The sequence below is a fragment of the Anopheles bellator genome, chromosome 2, assembly GCF_943735745.2.
Source record: "Anopheles bellator chromosome 2, idAnoBellAS_SP24_06.2, whole genome shotgun sequence".
NCBI classification, from domain to species: domain Eukaryota; kingdom Metazoa; phylum Arthropoda; class Insecta; order Diptera; family Culicidae; genus Anopheles; species Anopheles bellator.
In genome coordinates, this window is record NC_071286.1 from 39,039,725 (window position 1) to 39,049,999 (window position 10,275).

General features: G+C 41.2%; 1 protein-coding gene across 1 annotated transcript; it reads right to left on the reverse strand.

The window, feature by feature from the left end:
• Positions 1 to 883: 883 nt before the first annotated feature.
• On the reverse strand, positions 884 to 7,123 carry LOC131207506 (protein eva-1-like). The gene is made up of 9 exons (XM_058200122.1): positions 6,835 to 7,123; positions 4,080 to 4,199; positions 3,736 to 3,974; positions 3,477 to 3,615; positions 3,106 to 3,255; positions 2,816 to 2,959; positions 2,448 to 2,672; positions 2,087 to 2,361; positions 884 to 1,966 (listed from the first exon to the last, which is right to left on the reverse strand). Exons 1-9 carry the CDS (start codon positions 6,905 to 6,907, stop codon positions 1,292 to 1,294), a joined length of 2,040 nt encoding a protein of 679 aa, XP_058056105.1. The 5' UTR covers positions 6,908 to 7,123; the 3' UTR covers positions 884 to 1,291.
• Between the last annotated feature and the right edge of the window lie 3,152 nt (positions 7,124 to 10,275).

The window sequence follows — 10,275 nt, forward strand, 5'->3', positions numbered from 1 at the left end:
TGGATAACAGTGTAAGGCTGGACATATTATGACTCTGACAGACAGTTTTTTTATTATGCACTCTACTATGTTTGCATGTTTCTATTATGCACTACTCTTGTTTACAATTTATACTCAAAATAGCTTTGCAATCAACACACATCATAAATGGATTATAAAACGACACGGTTGTTTAACTTTGACAGGGCTAGAGCTAATACTTTAAAAACTGTTAATTCAGCAGTGAACGTGACGTCCTTTTTTCTGCATATTGTTAAAACCAGTATAATTAGACAGGATTTGTAGCTCAGAATTTATAAATTGGACAAAATGTTAACACTTTTCAACACGTTGTTGATAGCTTCCAACACATTGTCGAGGCAAAACCAACAGAATAGGTGGAATCGATGATCCTGCTAAATGTTTGCATATATCGTTTGTTATGATGATGGTTAATCGACATTCAATCATCAGTGTGTGAAGCACAACAAACAGTGTGGTACACTTACCTTTTTTAATGTAATAGCCATCCATTTCCTTCGTCAATTCACCATCGGGTTTCGAAACCAACAACAAACAATGAAGCAAAACTAATTCGTTATTGTTGAGAACAGAGATTTGAATTGTATATTTACATTATTTGTGCTGTATAAATAAATGTATTTTTTTTTAATTTTAATAACAAACCTTGAAAACTTAAATGACAAACTACAAAAGAACGCTGATATCAGCTATCAGCTGATAAACGTTCTATCAGGGTTGTAGTGGGCGACATGAACCCGTTCTAAGAATGGTTGTAAATTACATTCTCTTTGGATTAGATATTGTGTCGGTTTGTTAAAATTAAACATAAGTTTTGAACTTTAGACATAATTTAACCTCTACACCAAACAAACTCGTTCAACATTCTTTCATTGCGTGGTTTAAGAAGAATTAATATAAGGCGATTTCCTCTATTGGATTCGCGCAATCTGCTCCCTGGTGCCCTTTCTAGGATACAATGTTGGTTTTCTTCATTTAGTTTCGACAAATTTTTAGGGTAAAGCTGTCGAGCTGGGTGTTGTTTGTTTCTCGGAGGTTAGTTCACGTGAGATCTTCAAAACGTTGATGCGAAATTCAATCTGATCACTTCGAGAACGACCAATAATCTGTGTGAGATAGAAAGAAACTAAGAAAATGGGTCCTTGGAATGTAAACCGTCAGACACCGCCTGCCTCCCGGGTCTGTGACAAGCCCGTCACACCAATAATGTTTAAAAGGCTGTCCGATGAATTATCGAACAGGTCAATCTCGACAGCTTTACCCTACAGCTTTACGTCAGCCCGATCTTCAAGCCCAGCCATAAAAAAGAATTCGACTTTGTTAGGGTGACTCCAGAACTCTGCGCATCACCGGTCATATCCTTCGCGCCATGATCCTCGCACCTTACTAAATCAGGTCGTCCGCAAGCGTCAGATGAAGACGATTTTAATGAATGATTGCGTTGATACGGGTGCAACGCTCCTGTACTGGCGACCGGCGCTGCATACATCACGCCAGCTGAGATGGGTGGAGCAGGAGACCAACCGAGGACCGCACACTGTGTGCAGGAACCAGCATAGTTCGCGGATTTGTGCTTCTGCTGATGATCTGGATGTAGATGGTTGTAAGATCCCGGTTCGCCCGTGATTTCGGTTGTTGTAAGCGTTAAGGTGAGATTTTCATTCGGTTGTGCCATTTCCCGTTCGTTCAGAGCTTCTGGCGCCGATCGCAACGGTCTGCGGCTGTCGGACAGGGAGCCTGTCGGAGCCTCGGTCATCAAATAGTTGGGCAAGATGAACATTGTGGTTGAGATATGCGATAAATGCGCCTCACGGGATGGTCGGACTCCGCCAAAGCTGAACGCAGGAATCGTGGTACTGTAGGAGCTGTTGTTGGTGCTTCCAATGCATGCATTACCGAACGATGAATTTGTGGCTTGGATTCTTTTGGACGGTGCTAATTGTTGCTGTGAGATAAACAGGAAATCCAAAAGAAGCTTAGTTTGGATGACCTTTATAGACTTTTGCATAAAATGGCGTAGATCAGCAAACAATTTAAACCTTCTATTTCAGTCATCGTTACTTACCTCCGCAAGCTTCTCGGAAGAAACCACCGTTTTAGGCACACAGTCTGCAAGGTCAAAGTCCTCGCTCGTCGGACGGTAGCTGGATGGGGTGGAGTGACTGTCAAAGGAATCAGATTCCTTGTTGCATCGATTTCCAGTTCGAGAAGGAAACAGTTTCATTTTATATGCCAGTAACGCACCAAACGATAGGCAGATACAACAGCAGAACAGCGCCGCAACACTCACGATAAGCAGTTGTCGGTGGTCTAGGCCGCCCATCGTCTGCTGAGTCTCATCTGTCTTATTAAATGTAGATCGCATAGAACAGATATTGTGTATCAATTGTGTAATCGAGATTTAAATATCAATTTTCAAAGCTCACCGTCTTTGACGAAGGTGATTATATCTTCGGCCTTCGACGACTCGCCCAAATACTTGTTGTGGATGCCTTTGGCGCCGGAGTTACCTATGGCTGCTGAGCTCTCAATTTGATTCGGAACCGGCGTTAACTCCTCATCGTACTGCTCGTTCGACTCGAAAAGCCGTTCGTCCAGTTCGTCATCCTCCAGTGGCGTAATGTAGCGCTCCCGGAACACGTTTCTGGAAACTGTTGACGACAACGAAAGAACCGAGAAAAACTAGACAAAGTTTACAAAGTTATGCCGAATCATGTGCCAAGTGACTTTGCACCACTTACTGTCACACAACTGTCACACTTACGGGCACCACAACTGTCTTGGCACCACTTACCACAGGCGTATATCACCTTTAAGTACACCCGAATGCTGTCCGGACAGGGATTGCCAAATGTTGAGCTTTCAACTGCCACCGTACACTTCCGCCGACCCTGGCAAATTTCCGTCAGCGTGTGACTCGTGTGCTCCGAGAGACATGCTGCAAATGTTTCGTCAACGGATGGAAAATGATTTGAGACGACTTTGTAAGCATGGCGATATCCATAGACAACGCCAAGGTATTGTTTTTTGTACTCTTGTGTCCCAATTTGAAAGCTTAAATGCTCGTGGCTGCTTGAAACTTACTCTGCTCTTGCGAGGAGGCTGCCTGTGAACAATGAGAACTCTCGTAAGCCGTTCGCCCGTAGGTGGCGCTATAGATCGCAATGCGCGTGTACTGGCCACACGTCAACCGAACGATGTCCTTCTCGCACGAAGTCAAGCTTCGGAATTCGACTGGCAAGACAAACATCGAAAAAAAAAAGAGTTCAACGAAAAATTATAAAATACGACCATCTGCAAAGACGCTGTTTCCACCACGATTCGTATTTCAGACAAAAAGGAGAATCATGACGCAAAGAAACTGATAGCTCAACGGAAGATTGAAGAGAATGCGTCCAAACTGCTTCCTGTGCTGACTTTTAGCGATTGGAATTTAAAGTAAAATAGTAACTCACATGGGCGGCATTTGTGATTGACCTCCACCAGCCGATGTATGCCAGGACAGGGACTTGTTTCGAATATTTTCGGCGCAGCATGTAATCGACAGCGTCTCTTTTTCTGACACGTTTCAACAATCGTCTGCAGGATCGAGTACTGTTGACGGACGAAAAGGGGACAAGAGTTCAAACATGGATGTAGGGAGGAAATCGAGCCCAATTGTCTAGTCTTACAATCTTAAAAGGCCAGATGTAACGTAATTTAACACCAACTCACCTGCAGTACGTAAAGCGGGGTGCACTTGCCTTTCGTCCTCTCGATAGAAAAACTGGTCAGGCTGTCGTTCATGGCGACATCCATTTCGTTGTAGTTTGGAGTCGTTGACGTTATCGTCACGTTTCCTGGTGCTAGGGTGATGTCCAACATACTCGTAGACGATGACGATGGAGAAGATTCTGGGTCATAATAGAGATCATCGAGTCCGCTGTAAGGACACTGTGCCGTATCGTTGCCTTCTGATTTGCGTAAGAAAATCAGTCGTAAAGAACAAGAGTGAAAGAAAATGCACGTGACTGCATTCAAGAAGTCGCAGTACTGGAGCCATTTGGAGCAGTATATACCTTTAACGCCATATTGAACCAATTCAACAGAAATGCTAGTTCCAAGGGGACAGACGAGTTTCAACAGCTCGTCATCACAACAAAATGTGCGAAACGAACGCAATGTACTGGAGAGCAGTCCTGTGGAAAAGAAGTGAAGCAGGAATCCAAATAATATCAATAATTTGCAGCTATTTGCATCAAAGTTTCTCCGGTTTGAACAATGATAAAATTCTACAAACATATAATATTGCACTAAACAATCACCGTGTTGATAATCAAATATTAATAATCGATAGAGATAACGACAGACAAGTGCCTTTTGAAAACAAAAACATTATGTCCAGTTTATCCCGGATCGGTTATACAACATCAGCCATATTCAATTCTTTTAATTACAATCTACGAATGTTGTGTTCTATGTTCAAATACTTCTAGAAATTTTTTAATAGAACAGCAGATGTCAAGATATGCAAAAGGCAACATTGTATATGTAAAGAAAAAATATATTTTTGTAGAACTAAGCTTATCAGAAATCAGTTGGTAAAATGAAATACGATACGGATTTGAAAACATTCGGTCAATATTGTGCAAAATAACTGAAATAACCTATTTTATTCCAATCATGTTGATGCTGCGTAGTCGATATTGAAGCGTAAATCAGACTTTCATCTGCTGAAACGGCTGAACAAACTTTCCAATACGAAACAAAAGACATTCAACGAGTTATGCCTAAAGTTAGACACAGTGTCACATTACACACCATCGCAAAAAGCCAACGCATGTCTCTAAATATTCCACTTCTTATACCAACTTCTGTTGTGGAAAACGTCGGCAACAACATCCAGAAAAATATAGTGTGCAACACCAACAAACATTCTCCAAACAAACAACTCAATAATGTCATCATCATTTCTCAACGTGTCTTAACCGCTCAGCTAGCGAGATTTACGGTGACCTTCGTGATTCGTTTTCTTGTTTTCGACTTCGTAAGTTTTGCTTGATCTATCAGTGGACCTATTGTAGAACAACCTCGGACCAACCTCTGAAGAACTACGTTGCTAAGATATCATTTTATTCGCTTATCATAACTGTTGAAGATAATTTTTACTTCTGGTACTAGGAACGCATTGTAAAACATGTGGAAACTACCTCACGTCGAAAAATGTTTGGCATGTTCGTAATTCGCTGATAAAACCTTATCTAGGGAGCGGAAAAAAGAATGAAGGAAAACAAACACAAAAAAGGATATCCAACACACAGTCAATGTTAGTAGAAGCATTTGGAGCCATGTTTTGCGAAAGCCACCTTCACCACAGTGTTGTCACAACACTAGCCAACGAGGAGGAGTTGGTGATCACGAGGGAGCTACATTTCGTTTGTGCCTCGACAAGCTCACAGTCAGTGCGTGAGAGCCATAAACATATCAGGGTTTGTAATTTTATTGTGGCGAAACAGAGACCTTTCCTCTAGGCTCACGCTTCTCGTTAATCGTCCCTCATCATCGATTCGCACCCTCTTCTCTGAAACCGACAACGTGTTGACGTGGAAGAGCACATCCAGTGCCTTTGACACGACGCCTCAGACCTTGTGAGGCTTCCACGAATTCAAGTACATAAGATAAAATGTTGTTTTTCATCGAGGCTCGTTTCTCGCCGGTTTCAGAAAACAGTGAAACACTACCGGCCAAACAAACCGTATCCAAGATGGGTCTAACAAGCTCCAATACATCATCAATAATGCAATTGTGTCAAGCTGTCAACAGATCGAACGTACTACCAGTTTGGGCCCGCTGTGGCTTTTAGCGATTGGCGAAGTAATGTGCAATCTGTTTGAGAAAGGCTCGCGACTCGTGTGGAACAATCCGTTCCGCGGATCCGCTACCGCTAGGGGCGTAATATCCAGCTCCACTCCACAATGAAGAGGTTTTGGAAATTGATATTCCATCTTTCATTTCCGATGCCGTTGGTTTAGTGTTTCAATGGTTCGTTATCATGATTAACGAGACGCGCGGTGAAGTTTGAGGCCCAAGAGGAATGAACGGTCCAATGTGTTTCCCGTTTGATCAATCAAAACAGCCATTGGCAACGAGCCACTGGAGGGGCATTTTTGAAAGATTAATCCTTTTCCTCGATTTTCTACCGCAAACATTGACGGATGAGTTGTTGGTTGTTGGGGAAACATTGCATACCAGCAAAGTGGGGAAAGGCGTAGATAGCGGCACTTGTATAAATTCCTTTTTTTAAATTAAATTCGTGGTTCATTCGTTCTTTTTTCAAGTAAATTATGTTCCGCTGCGTAGTAATGATTGCATCGCCAATTAAATATATGGGTTGATATTTTTGTTATTTGCAATTATTGATTCAATTGGATGAGTAAATTTGCAGATTGAATCATATTGAGACGTTATCGATCGTTCATGGTTAGCTACTCGTTTGTAGTTGTTTATTATATTCGCTCAGATTCAGCCAAAATCCCAGAGCATCTATTTGGTGGGGAAAAATATTCTCTTTTCTGATACTGTATTTTGTGTTATTTGAGAATACATTTGTTTTTTTTTATTTAAACGAACATAGCCTGTTTTAGGACCCCCTTAAACTTTTGGCTTCAAGATGACGCACTGATAGGGTTCAAACTGACCTCTTTCAGGTAAAAAACGATTAATCGCTGCTGCTCAGACGGATGAACTACAAACGAGCACAACTCAGATGTTCGTTGAATTGACCACCAGTCGAAAAGAGACATTTTATTTTCAATCTATTGAAAGACTACTCACCTAAATCATCTCCGGTAATATTGTGTATCAAAATAATTAATCCAATGATTGATTGAAATATTTTTGTATTCATTGTTTTATGGAGCACTTTCAGCACTTTGGAAGATCACCAATTCACCGTGAAGGACTAACACTTGCTTCGTAGCAATTTCGCTGCCCAAACGTGTAATGTTGATCTCATCTTTTGCACCATTTTTGAAATGATCGTTTCCGGAAAGGGGTTTCGGCTTATTTCTTATGTATTCAAACACACATTTACTTCGTTTATCTTAACATTTAACTCCCTTCAGTGAACTTTTCCCAATTGGCTATTCGGATGGTTGCGCTACAGATTTGCTTCGACACCATATACTATATTCATATTTAAAGGATGATGCCAGCTCGGTCGAAAATCACTTCTGGCAACAACATTATATATAACCATATCGACCACCATCATCCACAATCAACTATTGGTTTCACTGCACTTCATCTATTGATCTATTCACATATTGACAATAAAACCATCCACATTCAGCGATCTGCTTCAGAAAACAAAACAACAAATTCAACACAACATCAACCGACCGACAGTGTAGAAAACTATAAAGTGTAAATTAAACAAATTCCGTTCAAATTCTAAAATTAAAGTGTTCCTAAGTGGGTAACAAAAAGCAACGTAATTGTTTCATTTGATGTGTATAAGTATTGGTATCTTTTCTATTCACTTTGGATTTTCTGACCACACTTGCGCTCGATCGTTCAGCATTTAAGCAGTATTGAGACATCTTGAAAACCACGCCTCAGTTGTAATAACACGAAAAGAGATTCTACTGTTTCGGTCATCATCGTTTAAGGCAGAGGCATAAACAACGGAAAGCGAGGATAATCCATTAAGGCCTTAACTCTCCGACCATGATAACGTGCATCTAACGAAAACAGAAAACGAAGGCGACGGCTGCTGCTGAGAACTTTCCACACAATTTGACGCCTTTCGGTGAGGCAAAACTTAATCCTCATCAATCACTCCGGACACGGATCGCAAATCTTGCACTTCTCGCATCTTGCATCTTGTTCCCGTCGTCAATATCACTTCCTCATCGATTGGGGTTCACGAACGACTGAACATTTCAATCGGCCCATATAAAACCAGAGCACGGAACGATGAGAAAGTGAAAGCTTTCGAGGCGCGATTACAATAGACACCGTGAGATCACCAAAACTATCGTAAACCACTTCTCAGCAAGAGGACACACAAGATTCTCGACACGACCGTACCCCAAACTTGAGAAGACCTACAAACAGTGTTCGGTTTCTTCGAACTGTCCTCCAAGGACCAGGCGTACTTCACGACTGGCAAGCTTTTCGACATAATCTCGTGCATTGTGTCCGGCGTCACTCTCTACGGAGCACTCGCGAGTCACTCACTCTCAATTTCCGAGGAACCCGTCCGACTGATGGCAACCGCTAAGAAAGTTGACGAGGTCGGGAAAAGCCCATCACGCGCTCGGAATGAACCATATCTAACAAAATGGACGAAAGATTATATCAACAGCGTGGTGATTTAGTTGGAAAAAAATGTAAGGGAAACGGATTGGATAAAACCATTTCTCAAATGTTACATCTAGCGAAAGAAGCGTACGCTTAAAGTCTTTTTAAATAAAACATTCAAATACGTAGACCGTGCGGATGAGCACTTAAATTTAAGCGCAGTAATACCAATGCAGACACTACAGGTTCGAACACTATGCTTATGCTAATGCCATGATTATTTACGACCGCATTCCAGCTGCAATAGGGAAAGGAGGGGCACACTCACTGAGTGCTGGTTTAGACGATTAAATTCCAACCGATCATGTTTAAAGGCCGTAGCCTCTACCATCGGCAGATATTTAGTGCCCAGTAACTTGCTGCACTTCCAGGTTCTGGTCTGGTTATCGATCAAATAATTGCATCCTCAACAAACATCCATTAAGTTTCAAATTATCGAAGGGTTCAAAATATCAAATGTTGCGCAATGATTATCGCAGGTGATCGCTTCCTTGAACCGCCGTATAAAGTAGATATAAACTAGTAAACAAGAAATGCATTGGTGTTTGAAAACGCTTGTATTATCTGATGTCTTGGCTGCAGCGTCGTGTGAAGCACATGATGAAAATTAGAAATCTGTAATATCTGCGTGTCCAACATGCAGCGCAGCATTGTTCATCCCAAAAAATCAGAATCTGACTGGCGACTAGCAAATATGCATGGCTAAAACAAACCGGTTTCTGATCCGGAAGTATTATGGACCGGTCTAACTTCACGGCAGAGCAGGAAACACTTGCTACCTACACCTGCATACCGTCATGGATCCAGACGTGTGAAGCATTAAAGCCAACTACGTGATGTGATCACCGGAACATGAATATTGCTGCTCACCGCCCAGCACAACAGGGGGTAGATAAAAGCATAAAAATGAGTACAACATGGAGAAAAGCAAACGTCGGTCTAGTAGTACATTTGTGTCGGATGTGTGAATATTTGGCATAAATATTCCCATAGATAGAGATCATTTTTTAGATTTTTGAGGTTGTTCGGTGATGGTTGTCAAAAACTATTTTCATTTCCAGCTTTTCGGGAAGATACTTTAGAAAATATTCCTCGCAGACCTTAATTTTTTTATAAATTAAATTTAAAAAACACACAATACGTCTATGTCTCAATCCGAAAACTATCTGGTGTCACTAAGTTCGATAGGACGCGTCACATAATGTATAACGTCCTTTTTGCGAGAAATAAATTAATTTAAATGAATATTTTTTTGTAAAAATAGTAAGTTATCGGGCAAATGAAATAAATTTTCTACTAATTTAACACACTTTAACGCCGTATTTCTTACGCAGTTCGTGAAATTTGATTATGAGAAGATAGAGGTAATGTTTTGTTGTTTCCTTATTGCATTGTGATCACTATATTGTGTCAGTACCGAAAATCTACACGAGTAGTCATACATATAGTAGTAAAAAAGTGATTGTAGAAATACTATAAGTACTACTATAATAGAACTATGAAAAACAGCTGGAAAAAAAGGTTCGCCCGTCTAACGGATGTTGCGGTCAGGCGGTGCGTGACTGAAAAATGGTGGCAATAAATTTTCGTTCTCGTTATGACACTTGCTTAATTGGGTAGGGCTGCCGGTACTCCAATTGTGCCAAAAATACCCAACACCATCACTGAGACATCGCCACTAAAGGGTTCCAGTCGGTTGTCACCAAAGCATGCTCGTTACTTTATTTAAAAGCTCTGGTTTTATGATCGATGCAATGGAAATCGAAGCCCACTATAGAGCATATTTAATCCATGGTAGAACGTTCCGGTGCATAGTAGATGTGAAGAGTGATGGGATCCAGTTTCTCAAGCCTTCAACTGTCCCAGCAAACCATTTATGTCAATTAACGTGGGTTACGACGAACCGGCATT